At 30.5% G+C, this 27050-nt stretch overlaps 1 protein-coding gene across 1 annotated transcript; it reads right to left on the bottom strand.

Moving 5' to 3' along the window:
- Window positions 1-17646: 17646 nt before the first annotated feature.
- Window positions 17647-18974, bottom strand: LOC126916571 (abaecin-like). The gene is made up of 3 exons (XM_050722517.1): window positions 18838-18974; window positions 18265-18444; window positions 17647-17819 (listed from the first exon to the last, which is right to left on the bottom strand). Exons 1-3 carry the CDS (start codon window positions 18901-18903, stop codon window positions 17808-17810), a joined length of 258 nt encoding a protein of 85 aa, XP_050578474.1. The 5' UTR covers window positions 18904-18974; the 3' UTR covers window positions 17647-17807.
- Window positions 18975-27050: the final 8076 nt, after the last annotated feature.

Below are 27050 nucleotides of genomic sequence, written 5' to 3' on the forward strand. Positions count from 1 at the left end.
TTTATATTAGTTTAAACAATAACATGAAATTAAGAATAAAATATATCAACAAATTACGTTTCGGTAAAGATATTTCAACAGACAGGTTATTGACTCTCCGCCGGCAATATGATTTTTCACTAACGCGGTTGATATTATGGGTTTTCCAACTTTAGCTGATTTTTTATCGTTTTGAGCTTTGAGAAAATCCGACGAAAATTCTAAGATACTTATTGTACTCCTTAATTTACTATACAAGTAATATTGCAGTCATATATTTAAATATTTTTGCAATAAAAACAAAAATGTGACGAAAAGTTAAAAAAAATTGGTATTTGTTTGAAGATATACAGTTTTGTAATAAATAAATATTAAAAAAAATCATTGTAGGATTTTATCCAAAAGGCTATGTCCTTTCGAAAAAGTATAAAAAGATTTGTCAACCCTTACAAGAGTATAATTGTTTTGAGACTTGAATTTGCAGGATTTTCAAATAGAATATTTATTATTGGAAAATGATATCCGACACGCCTCGAAAAAGATAGACTTCGTATCTCATACTTAATAATGTATGAGAAACATAGCTGAGCCACGAGACACTGAAGCAATCGCCAAGAGATTAGCATATGTAACAAAATAAAAAAACTATGCATATAACAAAATTCACCTACTTACCAAAAGACTGACGCGGAAGGCAATATAGATCGCTGAAGGCGCAGTGCTCATTCTACTCTCGTGATATTCAAAACTCAATTGAACGAAATAAACAGTATTTAAGCCTTCAATACATTGTAGGTGTAAGTTAGTTTGGATGCGAGAACGATGGAGTCTGACACGGAGTCTTCTTTTCGAGGAAATCAGATAATGAAAATTTCGTCTGGACTCAACGAGCCATATTATTTTTTACTCATAATTATATTATTGATTGATTGAATTATATAATTGATTATATTATTGATACAACAACTTTTGTAGAAAGAAATTGTACACGTATTTTCAAATTGCAATAAATAATTCATATTTTCGTAGAATAAGCAACCCGATATCTAAATCATTTTCTCTTATATAAGATAACAAAATACAAAGATAATGCTGTGCCCGATATGAGTGTCAATAATTCTACGTACGTACGAAAAAAAATCAATTAATTGAAGTAGCATTGTATATAGATAAACAATTGTTAACTCAATTATAGCATGTCAGTATAATATTTCTTAAATCAAAAATTATTTTCATGAACCTTAAAAAAGACGTGCCGACCACAAAATCTACTTTGCAGCAAAATCAGAAGCGAGGCCGTAATTAATTTGAGCATCCTTGCGGTTGCAAGCTCACGGAATTCTCTGAAAACAGCTCATAACATTCGACAACTTTCGCCAACGGTGCAGAATAGTAATTATCTACTGCATTTACAATGCTTATAACATACTATTTATGTTTATTTTACATAAGTAACGCAATTGCATTTATAGGATTGTTACCGGCATTTATCCAACAGAATAAACGTCTACGTACTACAGTTACAACATTGTTAAAACAATTTACCGAACGTCCACATCTGAACAAATTGTAGACTCAAGGATGATATAAAAACAATTTATATTTATTTTTAGCGTTTACGGAAGACATAATTTTTCATGTTAATATATTATACTCGTTATGCTTAACCTTTTTACAAGCAATATATGTCTGGTGATGTTGCTATGTAAAAAAAGAGGAAGAAATATTTATCTTCTTTTTAATAACCTTATATACATATATGTATTTAGATATTTTTAATAACAAATTATTGGTAAGGTGTAAGTTGAAGATGTAAGACAAAATTCGATGTCCTCAATCTGTAATCAACATTAATTTCAAAAAGCAAAGAAGAACAAAGAATGTTAATTTTCAGTGGGATATAAAATAAACAAGTATTTATAGAAACTAATGAAAGACATTTATCAAATATGATATTGGGATGATATTGTATCAAATTTTTCGTTTCTTGGGAACTTTTAACGTTCATTTACATATATCTAAATTTGCAATCTTTGATACAGTTTTGATGTGGATAAAAATTGAGTGAAATTTATTAGGTTTTCCTCTGGATTTAATATATAATAAGGAAACACAAGATATTAGAATGTATTTTAGTCAATAATAAACAAACATTTGAGGTCTGTATTGTTAATCAAATGAATAATAATAGAAATGAATAATAGTGAAATAATAAAATATATTCTGCATAAATTTTACGATTGTAAATTTATCAACATTTATGTAATGTTAAAAAAAAAATCTAAAACTTCGTGTCTTTTTACAAAGATAATTTTTGTAATACAATAATCCGTTAGTTACAAGTATCAAAAATTAAAACTCCTTTAAATATTTTAATAGCATAATACTTGAATAACTTAATAAAATGTACTTTTCTTTATACGAATGGTATGGTGGCATGATTAAATTTTTTACTAGATATTAAATTCTAATTTCTTCAAGTAATTGATATTCATAAACTTCGATACCTTTTCCAACACTTTACTTTAGAAAAATCAATAATATCCCAGTAATATCATGGTGGGAAATTAAGATAGAAACAAACTCCTAATTCGAATTCGAACAATATCCTAAAGTCCACAAATTCAAATATTTGCCAGGCCCTTTATTTACAAAATGTAAACCTTACCTTTTGTTACATTTATATTGAAGTATCTAAAATGGATGAAGTTAGTAATCAGTAACAACGCTATTTAATATTATCTCTGTACAACATATGTAACATATAAATTAAATAACATATGTTGTGGTATTAATGGCGAGATATATGCTTTGAGGAAAGCATTAGGATTTATTATTAGTTCCTTTGGAAATAAATTTAAAATATTCTTTGATTCGAAAAGCGTCATTGCAGGAATTGAAGATACTAATTAGGCCAAAAATCCAAAAGCTACATCTATCTGCTACAAGTAAAAAATTTATAATAATATATTGTATACATTTACACACAGATATCAAAGGCGATAGAAACGCTAACTTAATCATATAATATAGAAATGTATCGCTACGAAACTTTAATTGATTCAGTTTATTTATGAATCGGAAACAAGTAATAGAAACAATAGAGAATTAAAAAAAAGAATTTAGTCGTAAATAAATTGTGTTAAGATGTATCGCAATTTATAATACAAATGTATGCAAACGTATTATTCTGTTTTATGAGAATAAACTTGCATATACGTTGGCAATGTTCATGATTGGATATTTCGTTTAACTGATTTCTAGCAGTTTCAATTATTGTAGCGGGGAATACGATTCAACCACCGTTAATAAAAATAAAACCAATAACTCGTTATTTTTCGTGAATTCGCTAAATATTTATTAGGTTCTTAATATGCTACAGTTTTCTTTCCATGTTTCAATCAAAAAGTTATGAAATTCATGACTGTTACGTTAATGTTTACAACAGATGCGCAAACTGTTTTCTACGTTATAATCCGTGATCGCACATTCTTCCCTCGTTTGTCGTTAACGATTAATTCCCGTTCAATTCTTTTTCATTATGCTGTCTACGATACGTAAAATGGCCACTTGGCAAACGCGTTTAGCTCGGTGTAAGCCACAGCTTCGCAGTTCACCGATAACGGCACTTAAATCATTCGAGAAGCTCTAAATAGGAGTCGCCGGAACGTATTATCAGTTTTCGTAAGTAATGCGAAGATTTCTGGTTAACTGCTATTCCTTTACGAAAATATATCTCCCTTGGTAATTGGCCAAGAACGAATTGTCCATATGATTTATATTTTCAGACACATGGAACTTCCATTATTTATTGTTCCTGCTATTTATGAGCACTGAAAGATGCGATCATACCAAGTAACTTAAACGACCATACCAAAGGACCGTACTTGTTTATTGAGAATAGTCTTATAGTCTCGCAGTCGCCCGATAGGTAGAGTATCATTCGAGAGAGATGCGGTGTACGAGTTCGTATAAAAGCGCTTGAGATTAATATCATTGGTAAAAATTCTGGTTGCGTTTTGCTACCGTGCAGAAATTGCACATAAACTCAGAGAAATTATAGTGAAACTATTTTGGATGGAGGTAATAATCCAAGTTAAATTTTGAATATTCGATCGCTTCAATATTATGGTGTTGCTCGTTAAAATTTTGTTATCGCTCTTGCAAAATGAGCACGTAAATTATTAGTAGCAGTACAGCTATTTTTACATTAGATAATCTATTTTCTTCGAAGTATATTAAGAACATTGCACACTATCCAAAAGAAGAAGTAATAGAAAGTTTTTTGATTAAATTTCATTCAGATAATTACTTGAGATCAAATATTGTTCGTATCATGTATTTATAATTATGATCTTTGTCATGGATGTTAAACCAAGATTATTGTTGTTGGTATGATGCGTATATCATTTCTGTATAATAAAATTTTTATAGGGTTTTTATAACATATTTGTCAAATCAAGGCGATCAACATAAAGAATATAAATAACACGATACCCGTGATTTTACATGCTTTTGTTATTTATATAAAATGTTGTTTACACTGTTACGCACGATGTACATAATATTAGTGAAATATTATTACGATATCCATAACAATATATATCATTATCTTAAAGTGGAAATGGATTTGTTTTTAGATAAGTTTTTCTTATTCTGTTAAATAGAAAGTAAAATGGAATCGTTCTCGAGCAGTTTTATCGGCGAACCCTTTTCGCGATTTTCAGACATTCGTAACAAAGGATTTTCCCGATAAACCAAAGTAAGCGGGTAGCGAAGGTGAATATAAGACCACGGGAAAGCAAAGTGTTAGCGCGACAAGGTGCAGAGTTATGAAAGTACGCCAAGACATTAGGGATCCGATAACGGTATATCTTGTAATTGTAAATGAACTTTACGTTCTTCCATCAATCTTTGTTGTGCATAAGGATTAAAGAAGGTATGCTATTCTTTATGCACATAATAATTTGAACATTAATGAATGAGATCATTAATTTTAACCATTCATAATTACATATATTGAACAAAATTTCATTGAACTATTAAAGAGAAAGTTATTTATAAAAGTTGGAGATATAATATAATTATAAATATGCTATAGCCTAGTGATAAACTACGCAATATATTTCAGGATAAGTGTAAAAATCTCCAAACGTTGATGCTATTCTGAAAATGTAAGCAATATTTACCCAGAATGATTTTCTAAATAATCATCAAATCACTGGTGATTTTACACTTCCCCTGAAGCACTTTGTATATACCGGTAAAAACAATTAAAATAAAGTGCAAAAAAGTGTAGTTCTATAGTTACGGTTTTCACGAACGGAAATAAAACGATTGAAATGGGAGTTTGAATTTGTATTTCGATCGTATAGTGACATGGCAAAACGGTAAATTGTTTCGTTGATCGAAAACAGGTTCTGCAATTAAAGTTGGATTGAAAGCAGTCTATATTCTCGGCCAAGGTTATGTGGCCGAGGTAAAAGTTTAAATTTGTATTTGGATTCTATTGCAGTGCAATAAAATGGCGAATCGTTTGGTTGACTGAAAGCAGACAATCAATTAAAGTTATTTCAAGAGAATAATGATCTTTTAAAGAATATCTTCGAGCATCGCTGGAAGTACTTTCTGACGTGGAGGTTTTCCGATAAAGTAAGATGGGAAAGGGAGAAGGCAACGGTGACGGCGAGGGCGCGAAAATAAGGGATGGAAGTGACACGGAGGACAGGGTTACGGATATGGGGTTACAGCATTACTATCCTGATAATGGAGTAGCGGTCAATGGAGCGATAGATCGCGCCATGGAGACGGTGCTGTAACACGCGGAGCCGAGCAAGCTCCCAAGGGAAACTGCTCAACCCCTTTGGTTGGTTGCCGGCTGCCGCCTGCCACTTTCAACCGCCGTATAACTAGGCTCTAACAGTTTTGCCTACTGTCTTTCCTGCAGCTCTAGCCGAGGCCTTTCTCCCAATGTCAGTCGTCGATCCTTATCGCGTCGGAAACATTTCAACACCCGATGTGCTGGTTCGTTGCGAGGTAAAACTGTTACCTTGTCAACGAAGAAAATCTAGAAACATCCTCCGATGCATGAAAATAATAAGATTGGCAAATTTCGTGAAATGTACAATTTCTTGAAAGATTTTTAAGTTTTATATTAATTACTGAAAATTAGCGGATAAATGAAATTGATAGATCGTTTAGCTTTAACTTAGAATTGCGTATAAGATATTAGAGAAAAACGATATGAATGCTCTTAGAACGTTGAGAAAACAAAGTCAGCGAGCTCATAATCGTATTAATTTTAATTAATTTAATACTAAGGCTAGAGTCGAAGTTCAATTGCTTTCTGAGGAAGTAACGGTTAAAGAGCAATCATAGACGAACCATGCTCAATCTAATATGGAGTCTTTCTAAATTATACTTGAAAAAAGAGCTTCTGCAAAGGGAAATAGAAGTTTCTGTAAAATATCGGTAATCGGAAGGTCGTGAAATTTGCTGGGAATTTACTAGTAGAACTTATCTCAAAGTTGGATTAGTTCTTACATGCGGATTTATCTGTTGAAAGCTTCGCTAATGATAATATGATTAAGGCTCAAATGTATAAGGGATTAATATTTCTGAGTTATATTTATTAAATATCGGTGGGATATAGATTTTCTGTTGATTTTTTGAATGCAAATTTTTATTATAGAAATTACGCAGAGAGCGTGGAAGAAAGAGACAGAAAGAGGGAGAGAACGAGAAAGAGAGACAGACGCGAAATGCGAACATCAGTGAAACGTTTATTTTTATTAAATTTATTTTGTATAACTGACATATTTTTTAAATTAAATAAATTAAATTTCGGAAATGTACTAAATAAATATTCCGATGGGATATTCTAAAATTCACACGTTTTATTTCATCGTGTCTCGCGTTTATAGAACAAATATTTTACATATTAAAAACAATGTAATAAATAGAAAATAATGACTTTTCTTTTTAATTATTAACGACTTTTTTGAAATATATGTATTGACATCTTTCAAAATATTACTACTTATAAAATATACATTATGTATATTTGGATAATATGATTTTATACTTATATATATTTACACAATTTATAGATGCTTCTTATGTGCACATTTACGTATATATTTTTTTTATAAAGTGCCATATCGACATTACTACAATTTTTGTGGAGCGTCGAAATCGTTTCGTTGCAATTTGAAAGGAACTCTGGAAAGACATTGGTTAAGATCGAAATAAATGGTCTCTGCGATAGAAGATGGAAGAGAGACGTTAACGTGATGGAGGTAGTATTCGTCGTAGTTTTATTCCAATGTTGGGCTCACGTTCAATCGTAAAGGTGGAAGGACAAGAAGGGATGAAGGGGAGAGTTTCAGACTTACAGTTGGTTCCGTCTGTCGATTGCCAAAAAAAGGAAAAATATGCGGTGTTTCTTTGCTACATTTTTGTATATGTTCCTCAAACATGTTCGATCAAGCATACGTAATAATTTCAGGTGAAACGAAATATTTTCTCTATGATCGTAATATATATACATATCGTATATATGCGTATATAAAAGTATCGCAAATGTAATTTATAAAATTCGATAATTAAATACTTGTAGCGTTAATACAACAATTTTTAATACAAACTAATTCGACGTATCATAGACACGACTGCAACAGTATTTTAATATTAAGTTTCGATTTGTCAGTCATTTAAGCGATATCACTTAAACGTTCTAAATATTATCGCCATATCGATAATTTAAAAATCAGAATTGAAAATTTAGAAATTACGAACTTTTTGCCGAGAAGTAGTTGATATTTAAATTATTGTAACATTGTAAAAAGAAATTATATAATAATCCACCTAGGACCACTTTACAGTCACACTAAATACTAAATGAATGCACTGGACTGAATACATACACATATACGAGGAAGTCCGTCCGTGCAATCTAGTCGTGGTGTACCTTGGGATATTCTAATGGCTGGGATATTCTGCAACACATCTTTCATTTAAAATGCACTAAAACAGCAATAAAACTGTCGTGCATTAACTTTTTAGGAGGCTTTGTAAAGAGGAGCCTGCAATCTTTAAATTTATAGTGGTTTGTATGTAAATTCGTTTGGTTCTGTAAAGGTTTCGAAGAAAAGCATCTTGACTTCCTTGCCTCGCGTTAGTATAAAGTCAACTTAGCAAGGTGAAAATAAAGATTTTTTAATTTATATGTATATTCGTTTGAGATAATGGCGAAACATTGCAAAGTATTATTCTTTGTGAAGATAAAATCAAGTGTCTTATTGCGGCATTGGTATCTCCAATAACAATTGAAAACTGTTTAGAGAGATGTTGGTAAACGGTTTCTTTACTGTCTAATATGAAACATTTTACTAGATAATTTATCGATGACATGAATATAATCCATTCTGGAGGCTTTTTTATTTCCATCAGCAACGATCGCTGTTTCTTTGCTAGGATAAATGTTATGCATAGTTACCGATGCATAGAATGATGCTGGTGTGGACATTTTCGGATTGACTATACTTACTTTGGGACTTCGATATTCAGAAATTTTAGATATGTTTTTCTGAATTCATTACACAGTATAATAAAACATACTAAATATTACTAAACATATTAAATATTAAGAAATTACAGATCTCTTTTCTTAATATGCTACTAACACAGGAGATGTAAGCACTCGCAAAACAGAAACATGTACGTACAATGCGACGCGGTAACTTGGAAGAAACTTATGATTTTATAATTTTTATGAAGCTATAAGAGTTAAAAAAATGACACTTTTTAAGCAAAAATTTCTTTTCTCTTCCTCTCTTTTTTCTTCTTTTTCTCATAGTTTGTAAGAAGCACATGCTTCGTAAAAAGAAAGGCAACTCGGTCTAATTAAAAGCAGTATGCTCAAGGAAATTTAAGTTTATTCTTTCACCCACGACGTCAAATTTCACGATTTTTGCACAAATCGAACCGGACAGCCATACAACCCAGCAGGCCGGTATCTAGTAGACACTTATGTGATAAGAGTATGAAAGAGGTCATGCCGAAGGTTATATTTATTGCAACTGATAGCCAAAGCGACTGCTTGCAAAAAAGTGTGTTGGCTGACATCGATGGACCTTTGATGGTGAACGTATAGTAGGGCTATCCCTAGAGTACAAAAAATCATAGAAATATGATTTAAACTACTGGTTGACTTTTGTGTGTGATTAATCCAATCAATACTTTGTTGTTGCCAGAATATCGCAAGAACTTTTATAAATAAACAAAAGTTCGTTACAAATAGATATTTACAAAAATTACGTTTCTTGAAATAGATTATTAAGACCATAAAGATTTTGTTTGGTTTCTTTAATTTAATATTAATTGTGGCTTTTATAAGGTATGTTTGAAAGAAATAAAAACTATATTTGAAAAATTTATACTATGTTATGTAAAATGTTATATTTTTCATGTTATTTTTATTTCGAATCTATATTTCTGAAATTTCTCAAACAGCAAAGTACTTTTGCAATAAATCCGAGAGAAATAACTATCTCGTTTTTTAATTTTTGTCGGTGGCTGTATATTTATAAACAAATAACTTGTTTAATGCTTACCATAAATTGGGAAAAATTCAACAATCGATTGATTCAGTTAGGTAAGGAATGTTGTTGATCGAAAACGCTGTGATTATAGAATTTCTCGAATTGAGTTGGTACCTATACTCTATACTGAACAGCTATTTGGAGAAGGATGGTAGGAGCGATGGTAGAAACGGAGAGGGGATATTTTATGGAGCAGTTCAGTGGTAATGAAGGTGTTTACATGCAGGCAAGAAGGCGTCTCGCCGGGCCGTAGGTAATTAGGACAGACAACTACCTACGCGATAGGCATTGCCAGAGGTAAATGTGGATGGGTGCACATGGAACGGTGGTGGGCACTCGTTATTTTAGAGCTTCCACTCGTGTAATGTACTGGCGTAATTAGCGTTATCTGATCTACGAACAAAAGAGAGTTACTCGTTTATAGGAGCCTGGCAGTTGCCGAAATGCCACTCGATTATGCGAAAAAGCGGAATGTTTTACGCGAGCTGCACAACCGATCCGACGGAATTGACTGTCGAACAATGCAGTACATGTATTCGTGTTGACTCGATCAAATGATTTGTTACTATACATACATAATACAACAACGGAGTTGAATTATGACAAAAGAATAAAAAGTGACAACTATTCTAATCGATATGATAAATCCTTTGCCCTCCTAATCGACCTCTATCATAAATTCTTTTTTATTGTTATATTTCAATAAATTTTTTCTTTCTATGTCGAGATTTCTATAAATAGAAAAACTTCAGTCAAACAAATACCTAGATGCTTCACGACGTTTTACTTATATAAGAAAATGTGCAGCTAATTGTATTTATTGTAACGTCATCGATAAGGCCGAAGAATTATACATTCTATGCATATAATCTGTCCTTATTGTACTATGATAATAATATTAAATTCACTGAATATTTTATTTAATATATTCATATAAATCAGGATTTCACATTATCAGTACTAAAATTCACAAAAGGAAAGGGTTAGTCTTTGAAAGTAGAAGTATATTTCTTGACTAAGAGTAATTCTTTCGTTTTAATTGAGGCAGCTTTTTGATTAATTAAGGCGGTTAATTTCTGTTAGTTCATGTTACATTTTTTCCGTAAAATTTTATTTTTATTTTTTGGGAAAATTATATTATAATATAATATATATAATATTATATATATTATATTATAATATATTATTATAATTTTATTATAATATTATATAGTATTATTATTATAAAAATAATTGTATATAGAAAGTTAGAATAATATTTATTAATGGGTGATCTATGATGCCAACTTTAATCAATGAATGATATCAATCGAATGATATCAATAACAGTAAATAGGAAATAAATATTTAGATTTTACTCAGTTGTTAATTCCTTCAAAGAGAAGATATTTCGAAAATGGTCACTTCATTCGTAAACTATAGTCTCTATTTTTAGTATCCAAAACCAATTAATACGTTTTTTCTATTTCGTTTTAGCAACATTGCAAATATCTTTACAGTACACAATTTCACGTTACTTCGTGAATGAAAATCAATTGATATTCTCTGTCAAGCGCACTTGTCTTTAGCGACCTTACAAAATCAATTTTTCTAAAGTGAAAGCCAGAATAATCAAACCTTTCAATTTATTTTTGTGCGAACAAATGTTCCATATTCAAAGCGAATAGCAAAAAAATTCACATGGCAGAATAGTTATACTCATTCATGATTTGTTTTTTTCAATTACTAAATATCGTTATTTTATTTCCAAGAGTCATTAATTTCAGAATGTTTTTAATGTAGTTATTTTAATTTTGTAAAAATATAAATGAAAATACAGTTTTTCATACTACAAGTTTTCATGTTATCACTTACAGTTTATGTATTTACAAGGACATTTTTATAATGTTGCTTTTAGTTGTTTCGTGTATGCACGCTCGCATTAATAACGTTTAGAAGAATTCAATAAAAATTATAAAAATAATCACTTTTATCTATATATCTGATAAAATCTGATTTTATCTATATATCTATATATCTGGTTGTTATAAACAATATGAACTATAGGAGCATTAAAATATACAGCTAATATACGTATATAGGGAGTTCAATAAATATTTTAATTTCCGAATCTTTTATTTATACATGCTAAAACATAGTTTTTAAAATATCTACTAAATCTGCAAAAATTTTAAGTAATTCCAAAATATTCTTTTGTTTCATACCTAAATATGAACAGTTACATAACGTAAAATGCATATTATTAACAGGAACTTAATATAAGCGTTGTTATAATTTGTTACGTTATAGCTACATTATAATTTTGTTTTAGTTTCATTTTGAAATTATGTAATAAAGGAATACAGATAAAAAAAAGTAATACAGCAAGGGACAGTGAAAACACTTGTGGAACAAATAATTCCACGATGAAATTTTATAGCTGATAGGAAGATACTTCGAGGAAAGCGAGATGGCATAGGATTTGAATCGAAATTAGATTCAGTTCGCTGCTATTATTTGACATATTATTATGCTTGTATTTAATTCATTTAAAAAAGCTAAATTGGACTAAATATGTTGAAATAACTTGCCAAAAATTTGTTAATTTTCTAATACACAAATGTATGTCTCTAAGCATTAAAAAAACTTCTAGCTATAGCCAAAGGATTTCGACTATGTCTGTGGCTGTTACGGAATAGAAACTTTTCCTCGGACATGAAATAGAGGACGGTCGGTCGGTTTGAGATCGTTTACTCGCTGATACGGAAAAGCTGGATAGTATCTAGCTAGGGAGCCAAGATATTTTCCTGATCCCGAATTCTTCGTTTCTTTGGCTCGTTAAAGTCACTCCACGGTCTCACCTCTCCTGCTGGAGAAAAAGATTTCGTAGAAGTGGTCGACTATAAACGACCGACCTCACTGACTAGGCGTATTCAAAGATTTCTCCAATTGCAGGTACGCGTTCCGATAATACATTTTGTGCCTAGCAATTTCAGCGAAAACGATATACATATTTCAACTCGATTGTGATCAAATTTACTCGAGAGACATCTACATAATTCTTATCTTTCAAGTAACTCGTCAATATTACTTCCTCCTTTCTATTATACATATAAGTGCGTTTTCACTTACATATGTATTTACATATTCATTTTTTCATTTACATCGAAGATATCATAAAATACTGCGCATCCATTGTGGCAAATCTATTGATTATGTTAAATTTAAAATTATAAATCTTACGTGCAAAATTTTTCTTTTCTTCATATTTGACGCATTTTTTATATTATTCAATTCAAAATTTTATTCTCTGTATGAGGCATTTTTAAAAGATGCAAAATATTTGATATACATCAAGTGATTCTACATAATAATGATTGAGACTACAATGATCATACTAACGAATAAGGAGAAAGTCTTGATTGCTGAAATTTAATCAACCAAACTAAAACCAGTAAAATAACCATTGACAATGAATAAGCGTGAACGAGAGAATAAAGTAGTTGTCGTTCAGTCCTCGATGTTAACGAATGATGAATCATTCCTTTGATTGACAAAAAATTCTATTTTTTTTTATAAAATATTTATCCTATTTTATATTAATAAATTGCGGAAATTGTCCTTATAAAAATCTGTAGAATTATTTGGAACTAAACAATTATGTTCACAGCTGTCTATGCTATTCTTAGTTAAAACTAATTCTAACAATGAAGTTTGCTAAAAACTATTAAATATAGTTGAAAGTTGTATACTTCATATTATCGAATGAAACGTTTCTTTTGCAATAATAATAGTACTGTTATAACAAAATCTATTCTATCCGTATTACCTATTTTAAATTTCATTTCCCTTTATGTATTTCCCTTAAAATTTCAACATTAATTCGGTTATTACTATTAACATTAATATCTGTAGCAATATTAGTTGTTTTGTATTGCATTATTAACAATATAAATAATCATATATTTTTTTTAATTGGTTGAGTACAATGCTTCTAAGAAATAATATTGTATAAAGAAAGAATAGAATGAGTTAATAAAGCGAATTTTTTCTTCTGAGGAAAGTACTTAGCGGCAGGTGAAGAATTTAATTAGGTTACTACCTGATTAACGCGACGAAGACTTCTTATATACTTACAAAGATCTATTGAAAAGAACAACTTGAAGGTATTGACCGAATCGTCCAGTTACTAGAAAATTATTGCACTTGAAGAAATGAATAAAATTATCGAATTCTTCAAGGAAATTTATTTTGCTTTTTGTCATGTCACTAAAAAATAGCACATAAAATAAAAAATTCATTGAATATACATTTTTCTATTATGTAGAAATATAGTAAATATTTATAAATATAGCCTGTACTCAACAACTGAATTTATGTGACTTTGTTACACTCGTGCGAATCGCAATATCAATAAAGTTTCGGAATTGTTTTTGGAAACGTACCTCTGGAGGAGCGATAAAATGGCTCCAGATTGAAAATTGAAGCTTTTATTATATATCGTCCCTATCGGAGAAAATGCCAGAGTTTTCTGAGCAAGCAATATATGTGTTCCATTGTTATACTTACTGCTCAAATCTTGAATAAAGAACAGCATGTTGCAACTCGATTTATTACTTATTGCCTATATCACACGCCTATCTTATTTGGAGCAAAAAACCTTCAAAATTTAAATTTACAGTAGAATCATATTGATTATATTATGTTCCTGAAAGTGCCTTTTGATTCGGGTCATTTTATAATAATAGTATTAAAGTTAATATTTTCATCGAATCATAAGTACATCACATAATGGAACATAAAAAACAGGAATACATGAAACAAAATGAACATGAAGAAAATTATTTAAAAAAATGTAATTATTAATTTAAAAAGATTCATGATATTCTAAATGTGAATAATGTATTCTGCCTTAAATATAATATATTGTCTTATGTAATGCTTTTATAACCATAAATATACAATTTGCACGAATTATTAACATGATATAGGCAAAATTTTATAAGGTCGAAGATACGACTGATGTAGAGTGTAACATCGAAGTTAAGTTGAAACGAAAGTTATTGGCGTTGTGCAATTGTTCCGCTTTAAGTATCACTTCACATTAGCAAGCGACGAGAAGGCGGACAATTTAAATTATAGGTACACTCGACTGAGACTGTTCTCCCTTATCGCATTAACGCGAGAATACCGTAAAATGCACAAGGCAAAGTACCGCGCCAACCAACAACTTCCAGCGTAACCGTGTTCATTACGAAGAAAGATCTCACCGAATTTCCCATTTACATTCCGCCATCGTGTGCGATTCTTGGCACGGATGCTTATGTCCTCCTATTCGGCCCTTCTTCGTGGATTAACTTATTTTCTTGTAACCGTGTATCGTCTTTCGATAAAGATTCTCGAACTGACTACAGAGTACTGTCTATTTGAAAGAGATATTTAAGCTGAAAGTGCAATAATCCTTGTGAATGTTATCTGTGAATGCGTCTTGATTTCATAATCTATTCGAAACATTATACTCAAATTAAAAGACTTTAAAAAGTTAAGATACATTCTGTGTTTACAAGTGTTTCTTATTCATACGATATTGCCCAGAGAAATAGACGGTTTAAAAAGTAGAAGAGTGTAAGTACAAGAATGTGCAATATTATTATGTCCAACATAAACAGAAGCTACCAAAAATATTATTCATAGCTGAAATGTACGTTCATACATAAGGAGGTCATATTGAACATTTGCGGTAGCCTTATCAAGAAAGAATGCTTGTAAACACATCGCATGCACAGAACCCGTGTATGCGATGTTTTAATATAAATTAAGGTGGTGAATATGAAATGTCATTTTTCTGAAATTTGAATGTTGCAAGACAATTGCATATAGCAATAGCAATTGTTGTAGATTGTAGAAGTAAATCAAAGAGCAAGCAGCCCCTTATAATTCATGCGCATTAACAGCAATAACGTCTGAAATTAACAAATTAAAAATGATTCTTAAAGCTTCAAAAACTGAAACTTCCGGTTAATCTTTCTTCACGAGTGCAAACTTGATAACGACATAGTGAAAACTTGTACAAAACATGATTCAGCGTTTGAGGAAGATTGTATGAATTTAAGAATTATTCAACGTTAGTTTTCGAAATTTGGAGGTAGAGATTTTTCATTGAAGAATATACCAAAACGAGGAAAGAAAAACACTAGATAATACGTCCTTCTACAATAATGAAATTAATTTATTATTGAGGAAAGGGAAGAATTGCATGAAAATTATTTTGATTGTATGCAACATATTTTAAGAAAATTATATCTTTAGATTCCTAATATAGAAAACTTAATTCCATAATTACCAACATAATATTAAAAACATATAAATTGCAATGGTAATAATTTTATAGTAATAATTACAAATTCTCTTTTAAATAATTGAATAATAGCTTTACTTTTTATAGTCTTGCTTTAATTTTAGTATTACAGTTTTTTATTTCTTCCGTTTTACTGGATCTTCTATAGCGTTCATGTTTATTAGAATCAGAACTTTTTTTTTAAATAGTAACATAAAATTTTCAATGGCCTTTTTTAGTGTCATTTTGTTTTTTAATACTGATGCATTTCTAACCCATTTCTCAAATTTATGTGCGCACTTTTTTAGTAACGTGGCAAGCTTAGTCAAATATATAGCGAAATAACAGAACATATAGAACTATACACTATACATATATGCATGCATGTAGATTACAGGATTATTAACGTCGTTATTAAATACGATATGAAATTTAAAAATAAATAATAATTTTATTAAAAAGGATACTTTTCATAACATTTCCTAAACTTTCTAAACTACTTTATTTTCCAAATTGCCTTTAAATAAAGATAAGAATTAACCGAACCACGTGTTAAATCAGCAAATTCCTCGCTTATTGTTTTATTGTATAGCAGCAATGAGCGCAAATCGTGCGGTTCTGGTTGACATTATTTTATACAGGTTGCGCCAAATGCTGCACATGGTCTCATTAGATTTGATGTGCAAACGTTGTTACCTTCTAAATACTGTAACCGTTATACAGAAATGAGCTGCTTGTCTGTTGAAATTGTTACTCTGTATTATAACGAACATGGAAAGGGAAAGCACAGATAATTTATAGAAAAGGCATAGATTATATTATAATACTTTTCGGCATGTTTCATTGGTCGAAATTATTTTCATTCGCATAGGTTGAATAAATTATTGTCTGAAAAATCCATAAATTTGGCTTAAAAATTTTCTTCAACGAATTATTTTAAACAGTAAAACATTGTCAACATAACTGTATCCTGCGTATTAGACTTTTATGAAAGTTTTCCAGAGTATTTTCTGTTTTCAAATGTTTGAATCGAAGACAACTTTCGTTCTGAAACTTTCTCTTTCAGCTGTCCTTTACACGGCACAGTTATGTTGGCAAAGAAACGAAAGACATTTTCAACAATTTCTAAATTAAGAATTAACAAAAACAATTCTTTGACAAAAAGTACTTTCATTGTTTATTCTTTACTATCTAATGTATTACATACAAACAGCAATACAGACTATGCATTAATATCTATTGGACATAGGGGTAAATGATATCATGCGTAATTGTACCCGTACTCAGCAAATCTTCAACATTGATTTATTCAGAAACGAAACCGCGTGCGAAAAAATGTCACTTTACATTTTCTAGTTATTTTTTCATGTAGATTCACACCCTTTTCGTTTGTACCAGCAGATCGATATCATCCCATACCTATGTATATCGTAATTTTCAATGAAAATAAAATGCTGTATTTTATGCGTTTCTTTCTTATATTAAAATGACATATTCTGGGAGACGAATATTAAAAGCTACGAATATTTTCTATTTTCTATTATTACTTTTATTTAACAAATAAACACAAGTTTTCTATTAAAGGAAAATCCAAGGTAAAAATACTTTGTACCTCTTCATTTGATAATGTTAAACATGATCTGACGAAAAGAAAAGATGCGCGCACGTACTTCATTAACTTCGATTATTTCGTAAGGAAATATCAGTGATCAATTTAGTGTTAATTGAACATTTAATTTAAACACTATGTTTCAGGATAGTTTCTATTTATTGAAGATAAATCAGGATCATTTTAATCAGTGTATAACTTAATAACAATTTATAATTATAATAATTCGTCGGTACATTGTAGATATAATCTCTGATGATCTGTCGAGTTTAACTGTTTGAACGTTTCTTGATTTTTGTGATTAATGACCAGGCTGTAATAAAACAAATAATATATATATATATATATATATAATATCAGATAATGTTTAAATATTTTCGTAATAATTTTACAAACGTTAATAGTGTTCTTAAGATTGTTAAGATTTTCTATTTAGATGAAATTGAATATTACTGGAAATATTCTGTAAAAAGTATATTCGCCCCGCAGTTTTCTAATTTATATAAATATGATGTTAAGCATTCTTAATTTCAAAGTCATGCATTAACATTTTGAGAAATTTTGAAATTTTTAATAAAAAAAATTATATACTACATAAACAACCTATATCTATATTCCGATTCTATGAAAGTGTGTATTCTCAGGGACTTTATACATATAACTCTTGAATATACTTCATAAGAATATTCCTTTTAAATAAGTTTTAGTCTAGTAAATACTTTTAAATATTTGTTGTTTAAATGTTAAGATATACGTACGTTTGGTAATGGGTATGGCCATTGAATTTTTGGATTGAATGGTCCATGACCTGGAAAGGTTGGAAACGGTTTAGATTGTCCCGGTCGTGGCGGATTATATGGTACAAATGCAAGGATTCCACATATTGTGGCAAGCATTACGAAAATAAACATTACTGCCTTCATCTTGTATATGTTTTTCTGTAACATAGAAACAAATTATTTTAACAGTTAATTTAAATTACGAAATATTTAAATTAAGTCACAAGATACTTTAAATACAATCTGTTGTATTGTTTTCACTGTTTTAACTTGAACATAATAATCGTTAAATTAAAACTTAAGTTCAGATTGTAAGTACATTAATATTAACTTCCTTAGTACTAATTAATTTCTTTGTTAAATTCTTCTTCAAAGAGCTCCTATTGTATAATGTATTTCTAAAGTATACAAATCAAAGTGTGCAATATATATTGCTCATACATATGCATATAAAATTATTAGAAATGTAACTTTAAATGAGTAAAATATTACTTACTAGTATTTACATTAATATAAATTCTATGAAACAATTAAATTGTATAATTAGCTTACCTCTCCACAACTTGTTCCTTCGCAACAGCTGAAGATACTTTCGGTGTTAGATGAATATTCTTGCATTTATATACAACTCTCATTGTGCAAGAACTCACAGGAATATACATATATTTATTCTGTGTTTCAAAGATAGATAATTAGCACAGTATGTGTGTACATTCTTATTTTGTCACAGGGGATTCCGTGTTCTTTCCGTATCGTTCATAAGCTGCAGAATATCAATGACACATAGTGACCTATGTTATCGTATTAACGATATATTTGTGTACTTCTTGCTGCGTTCACAGATACGGGAATCCCTGGAAAATACACTTTCCTCAACCGTCCATTTAATGATAAGTAATATGTCTGTACAAAAATGTAAGTGGCAAGATCAATATTTGGAGTTGACGAAATAGCATGAAACAAAGGATGTTATCTATTCTATTATCCTAAGCAGAAATTTTTTTTGTAGGATAACGAACAAAGAAAATTCGATTTTTTTTATTATTTATTACAAAGCATATGATTTTCAAATTTCGAAAGAAATTAATACATTTGATTAACTAATTTGATATACAGGTTGTAGAATGCTTAATTAGATCACTTCGAATATCTCAGTTATTTTTGATAATAAGAAGAATATCGGAGGAAAAAATATTTAGTTCGGATGGGGCAAATATTACGAAGAATAAAAATTTTTTCATACATAATATTTATTTTTTTCAATATGCATATATCTGTTGTCATTTTTGTACTATTAGCGCTAAATAATATTAATATAGAACATATAATTGTTATAATTTTTACGAGATTAAACTTTGAAAAGTTTACTATATATCATCCTGTCTTTACACAAATTATTTAACTGTTGTTTTACCCTACAATTGGAAATGATAAATAATAAATAATTTATATAGGGCAATGCTAACAATGGATATAGGTTTGTTCTAGTTAAAATTAAAAGAAATCTTAGTGGAAAATATTTCTTTGTTTAATAATTTTTCTCATATCTTATGATATGATCGTTTTCGAAACTCCGTTAGCACTTTGAGTATTTGCCATAAGTTTTTGAGTTTTATATCTTTTACTCTCAGAATGATTGTTATAAAAAACTTGAAATAGTTTCATTTAAAGAAAAGTATAAATATAGGAATAAACTTGCAGAAATCCTACGATAAGATGATAGAGAGAGCGAATTTTTCCAATAGGTACAATCTTTTCCTAATCTTATGAGTGTATAGTGTAACTATAGATTGTTTGAAGAAACTTACAATTAGTTGAATTATTTAGTTATTTATTTATTACAATTACCTAGAATTATCTTGTATATAGGTATGCTGTTTAAGTACCATACCTAAACAATAAAAAACGGTATCTAAATCTGAATGTTACAGTTTATGAACTGTATCGAATATCAATTATTTAATATGAATTTTTATGAATTCTAGTATATTGATATAGACAATCTATAATTTGTCTGTACAGCCACATTTCACCTGTTTATTGTTGATGAATATTTACTCAATTATATGATTTAAAGAATTTGTTACAAATTAATTTAAAATGTGAGTTTTTAATACAAGAGGTTAATGAGAAAGCACGCAAATTTTAATTATCTGTTTTGAAAGATAAAGTTTGTAGCGGTATAATTTCGGGTGTTGCAGGAAAAGGGGAGATCGGTAGAAACATGCGGGACTAAAACAGAATAGCAGTAGGCTCGATGCACTTGTAACGAAGAGTCGCGTCAAGTATCATTATACCATTTTTGCTGCCTTGACTTTTCAAGTTGCAATTAGGAACTGCAATAGTGAACATTGAGGGACACGAGTGAAAGACAGAAAGTAGGTAGATGTTTGTATCTATATTTTTCCGATTTTTGACACATGCAAGTTGTCTCTGATACCACTCCACGTTATCCATACTAACCCACTTGTATTTGTATTATTTTCCTGTATCTCAGTATATGTTAACTTCCTACTTCTCGTAATTATCGCGTTGTAACATAATATTAATATAATTCTTTATGACTATCTTTATTGTATGTATAAAATTAATTAGAATATCTTTCGTTCATAATTATTGTCTTCTGGCAATCATCAAATTGGTTTGTATTTTCAGAACTGCAAAGTGACACCGAAATAGGTGGTCCAGCTGTTGTCGGTCTGGTCTTCTCAAAGATCAAGAATGTTATGCAAACATAGATCTGGAAATTCCCGCCTTTGAAAGTAAGCACTTTTTGCTTGCATTGAAATTTTATGCGAATATCACGCATAACGCATATAATATATATATAATAATATAACATATATGTAGCATTTAAAATGGGTCTACAGCAAGGACAAGTAAAGGATGCTTTAATTGTTAACAAGTTGGTATAGTTTGTGTATTTAATAACGATGAATATAATGATAAAGTGTGACAGATTATTCAGTGATAAACAATGTCAACGTGTTTGTTCGACTTAGCGGTTTTATACACCCGACCTCTCGACGTGTGATCTTAGAATCTTCAAAAAACTGCTTTGACCTTAGATCATTTCTTGGTCTTCTCGGGGAGGCGACCCCACTACGCTCGGATCACGCCACCATTCGCGCCTATCATCACATATGTCGCATTCTTTTGAAACAACAGACCGAAATCGACGTTTTTGGAAGTCGCTGCTTGGCGACAACTATACGCTCGTCGATACATTGTATGCTGCTCGTCGGGTAGATAAGGTGATCCGCCAGCGACATTGTAGGACCGCAAGCGACATCCAGAAACGCGACCCATACTAAAATCTCGCAGCGTAATAAAGTGTACACCTCCCTCTTTTTTTGATACTACATATATATGTATTATATGTATTATATACATAAATATTATATTATGTTACCAATGAACGAATAGAAAATTTTATTTTCACAATAGTCAAGTAAAATTATATATATATATATATATATCTATTGAACTTTCACAATTAGGCTTGTCCAACAAGTTTCATATAAATAAGTAGACTGCAGATATTTATGCAAATTTATATCTTTATGAATATAATTGATAGAGTATAGGACATGAAAAAAGATTTGTTTCATTTATTAAATACAGTAACGTGCATTATGCTGGTTTTTATTCTTACGTGTTGTGTTCATTCTATGAATAGATTTTTTTCCCTTAAAATTTCTCATAAATGCATAAAAATGCTCGGTCGATCGACAAGTCTAGGTAAGTTTGGGTATTATAGTTGTGTTTAGAACTTTTTATGTATAATATTTTAATTCTCAAATTCACTAGCGTTTCTGTACATGATAATATATAATTCATAACAAAAAATCACTTAAAATGACAATATGCTATAAATTATAACAATCATTCTGTCGGTATTAAAAGGCATTTCTTTATCAGCAAATTTTTCACTTGTATCATATCAAATAGATAAATATAGACGTATGTATAATAATGTATTTCTTCCTCATTCTTTCTTGTTTATCCTGGATATTTGTATAGAAAATTCGTGAGCCTACTAAAAAGTTTCCTGATTACTGATGGTTAACCAATATTATGTGCAGCCACGTCAAACAAAATTCTAAAGCATTGACAACATTGCATGTGTATGTACATGCACGCGTGTTCGTTAACGATAACATTGCACTTGTTATCCGCCGAATTAACCTTGAGTAATTTATTTGCGAGGGATTGTAGCGGATGTTCTGACTGATAAACGATCAACGACGGAGAGGGAGGTCGTTCTCCGAACGAGAAGTTTTAGAACGTTTCTTGTCTCTGATTACTGAGACGAGACTCGCAAATGAGTAATCGAAATGATTCTGTTCGGTTGATAAAAGATGACTGTCTGTCTCCGACTGCTGACACGATGCGAACGATTTGAAAAAAACTTACACTCCCAGACTGATGATTCTTACTCTACGACTCCTTGGGGAAAATTTTCACCTTTGAAAAGTTCGAACAAGAGTCGACGGATCGATTCGATCGATTTGCAAATGAGACTATTCTCTGCTACTGCCGGGAGTTATGAATGTTCAAACATTACTGGGCTAACTGATCGTTTCGGTTGATTAAACGATACTTTACTCTTCGACTGATGAGAGTGTTTTCGATTTGAGGGTTCAAACGAGATTGGCCTTACTAGATCCGATTAGATTTGAACAAGCTCCAAAAGTGGAAATCGCAAAAATATGCATGCTGATTGGTTTTTATCAAACGCAAGAAAAACTCAATTAACATATTCGCTAGGCATTACTCGTGAATGTTCGAAGCATACCCCTGGCGGTAAGAGGGTGAACATTACTAAGTCGAACGTGAGACTTCGAATGAAAGGGTTGCGGAAATTCCTTGGAGTGGTCCTCGACCGATCGAAAAGTTATGTTTATGACACGTTCAGCTATTGAGAATATGATGGTCATAGAAAACGAAAAGCATTGTTACAATTATTGAAGAGAGATCGTTTTGAATGCTAATGTTCCTACTCAAAAATAGCTTCTTGTCTTCGAAAGCCTGTGTTATAAAATTATCCACTAAAATTCTCACATTTTTGTTCCTTTAAACCGAACAGCATGTACTAAATGGCTATACTTAATTGTTCAATTACTTCACTTATAAAAACAACATAGATTGTTTCATAGTTACAAATTATACTTCTTACTCTGTTATCTCTACTAAAATATCATATTTATATATTATACTACTTGTAAATGTATACGAACAGATTATAGAACATAATCGACAATGGAGAAAACCTTGTTTAATAGATCCGTTTCTTCGAAGAACTAATAACAGAGTCTTTTCTACAGTCCGTTTAATAAGTCTTTGAAAGTTCATCTTGCTTTGAATTCGTAGGTTTCACAGAAAGATGAATGAGCTCGGACGAAAGACAAAGCTTAGGATAGATGGATCTACGGTTCTTAGAGGAGCTGTAAGTAAACTATAGAGTGTATAGCTGCGGGCATTTCCTGCAAGACGGAGGCTGAAATTAAAATCGTTCTGACTTAATTATGTTGCTTATCTTTCTGCAAAAATTTAAAAAATCCAGAGAGTTATGCTTTTACAATGCAATAAAAAGAATATCGATTACTTTCCAAGTAAGAAAATTGTTATATCGTATACATACATGTAAGTATATGGTATATCACGTGTATAATAGATTTTTATAAGGCTTCTCTACTCTTTTATACGCAATTAATTTTCCCTTAGAAGTTTCATATACGCAAGAAGACATACTAATTTAAATATTTTTGCAAAAATAATATTAGTGATGATATTAGTAATGACATTATTGATATTAGGATAAAAAAATGCTATAAATGTATATTTTTCCATAGAACTTTATCTCAATGTGAAATTTCCCATAATAGTTATTAATTAAAAATTTGTTATTAATTATGAATCAAAATATTTACTTTCAGTAACTTCAAAATTTACTTTTATTATAATATTTTTATTAATAATACTCTACTTTCTCTCTCTCTCCATATACATACATATATAATCGTAAAATATTTTACGTTCTTGATGGAACGTATAAAAATTGTTACTCCCAAGGGAGAAGTTCATGTGCATCCGATAACAATCAATCAAGGGAAACAAAAGAAGCGTTTACTCAACTGTAGCAACCCTTGTCTGCTTCGACAATAAAGGGGTGCCGCCAGATATGGGTGCAATATATTCATACAGTCACGTGCATTATTTTTACACATGAAAGAAATAAGCGTCTGTAACGGATCACGGTTAAAGCTTGAAAACGCCATGAACGAAATTCTTTTACCGAGCTTCAGGCTTTTGATAACTCCTTTTATTTACCATTCATTGAATGCCAGTTCAGATAGATGGATTACCTCGTACCCAACGAATCTATATTCAACTATATGATTGTCTTCATTTAATTATCATCTAGTCCTTATAACTGTTCCCTCTTTTCGCATCTGAAAATGTATTCATCGAATTTTTTTAAGGCACACTAAATGTTTTGAAGGCAACACTTAAAAGTGCCTCCGCTTTGTATATATAAACAATTGCAAGCACGAAATTTCAAAAAATGTACGTCGAACCTATACCCTTTCAAATTGCATTTTTAGCCCCTTTATAGAACAGCATATTGGTGAAGAAAAATCGAAGTAAAGGTTTTGTAATAAAATGTGATTTTATATTTTACTCCGATGCTGAAACATTTAATTTGTGGAAAATATAAGTTACAAGCCGTTATAATATTAGATTTCTGATTAAAGCTTTACGACATACTGTATGACGCGAGGCACCCGAATCTGCTATTCAAGTCAGCTGAAATTCTGTAAAACTATGTGAAACATTTATACTTTTTCGGCAGATCATTTATGACTTTGATAATTAACATGGTATCGAGGGCATTTTCTTCGATCGTTGTAAATTCTGTTTAATCATGAATAAACAAGAAGAAATTATTACACATTGAGTGAATTTATATTGAAACTTTTTTCGTAAAGTCCTTATTTTATAGTCATATTACGGAATAAAATGATACATTTTTCATATTTGTGTATTTCATATAATGGGAAGAAGAAAATATATACATATTTTGCATATCTTATATATTGAATCCTTCTTCCTCATCCACCGTCGGAATGAATATACTGAATTTCGCGTTTATATGATATATAACAAGAAAGTTAGAGAAAAAATGTAAACGTGAGCTGATGTTAGTCGAATAAAATGATAAGACGCATGGAATGTTTTTGTTTTTGAAATTATCTGTCAGTATTTTACCTAATGTACAGTTTGATGGTGTTTTAAAATCTTAGATTGATAGGACTATGTTATGTCTCAGACTGATGGGTTGGTCATGTGCAACGGTTCTGCGGCAGCTTTAATGCGAGTGTTCCGAACTATGGGTTTCGGCAGCGTTATGTTTATCGTCTTGGAATCTCTGTAACGATGCGTAGAGTTGACTATTGTTACATAGAATCGCATCTAGGACGGTAGATCTTGTTTATCCACACGATGAATGACATCGCGATCCAGCATCGTGATAATATAAAATAAACTACAGATTAATAGTTAATTTAGATTAATTTATAGTTAATTTAAATTAAGAATCTCAGATACTTTATTTCAATAATATAGCTGCATAGTGTATCTTTTTTGTCTAACCACAATAATAAATTTCCTAATAACCATCAGTTGAGAAAGTGCGTGCATGAGAGCGATCAAATTGGTTGAGGCGAAACAAATTTAACAACGCGGAATTTAGAAGGTTCCATTAGGTCTTGTTTATGTCAAGAACGGTTTTTGAGAAATAGAATTTTAGCATTTCAAGCACCTGGGTGTCAACACTCAGATGTTACATGAGTAGTTTTAACTTTTTACATTACTCTCTTCGGAATTCAATAGTCGTGATTCTGTTTCCTTAGAGTTTCCAAATGGTCATGCGATAGCCAACCGAATGGTTTCGGCGACAAAACTCGTTCCTTCTGTACTCTAGAATATTCACAGATGTCTCAATAGCACTATCTTTTTATACACTCTCGCATAGCACTAAGCCTCTGTCCCTCTTCCAAGGATACAATGCATAATGAAAGGAACGATACGAGGTTTCAAAAACCCGTAATCATCGCATTTTTATCAAAATTTGAAAAATCGTTTAAGAACTCGTTAGAATTGTATAGAATTTTGTAGTGCTCATTAGAATCCGTTAGAAGTCTACAGAATTTGTAAAACACATATTGCTCTTAAAAAAACTCTAACACATACACATACGCATGCAACATATAGTTTACTTAGAGTGAACATTTATTTTTTTTAATTACATGAAATATATCATTATGTAAAATATCCTATCATTTTGTTCCACACTATATGTCAGAAGAGTTACACGATTTAATAATAATATTAATTACATTTATCTTATAATATAATCATTTATGAACTCTCCATTGATATCGAGCATACAAAGAATGATATTTTATAGTTTATATATATAGTTGTATATAAAACAACCCTTACGCATATCATTTGCATATATAACTCTTACAGATAATTTTATTTCTGAAATCATCATGCATCATCTGTAGGTTTACCTATAAAGGTTAATCTCTGTTTGTACGCATAACATGTCCGTGTCAAGTACATGCACGAAGAGGCATCTCGTGTAATATACGTTACAATTATAACGGCGCTGCTCAGTATCGCTATTTCATTTTAGTCCGTGTTGGAGATCAATATTAACGATGATATTGAATCTGGAAATTGGAGGTACCGTG

This window comes from Bombus affinis, chromosome 5 (genome assembly GCF_024516045.1).
Source record: "Bombus affinis isolate iyBomAffi1 chromosome 5, iyBomAffi1.2, whole genome shotgun sequence".
Lineage (NCBI taxonomy): Eukaryota > Metazoa > Arthropoda > Insecta > Hymenoptera > Apidae > Bombus > Bombus affinis.

Coding starts and splice junctions, on each gene's coding strand:
- LOC126916571 (XM_050722517.1), bottom strand. CDS start 18,903: ATGCAAGAATATTCATCTAACACCGAAAGTATCTTCAGCTGTTGCGAA. Junction 18,445..18,837: donor AAGGAACAAGTTGTGGAGAG/GTAAGCTAATTA, acceptor TCTATGTTACAG/AAAAACATATACAAGATGAA.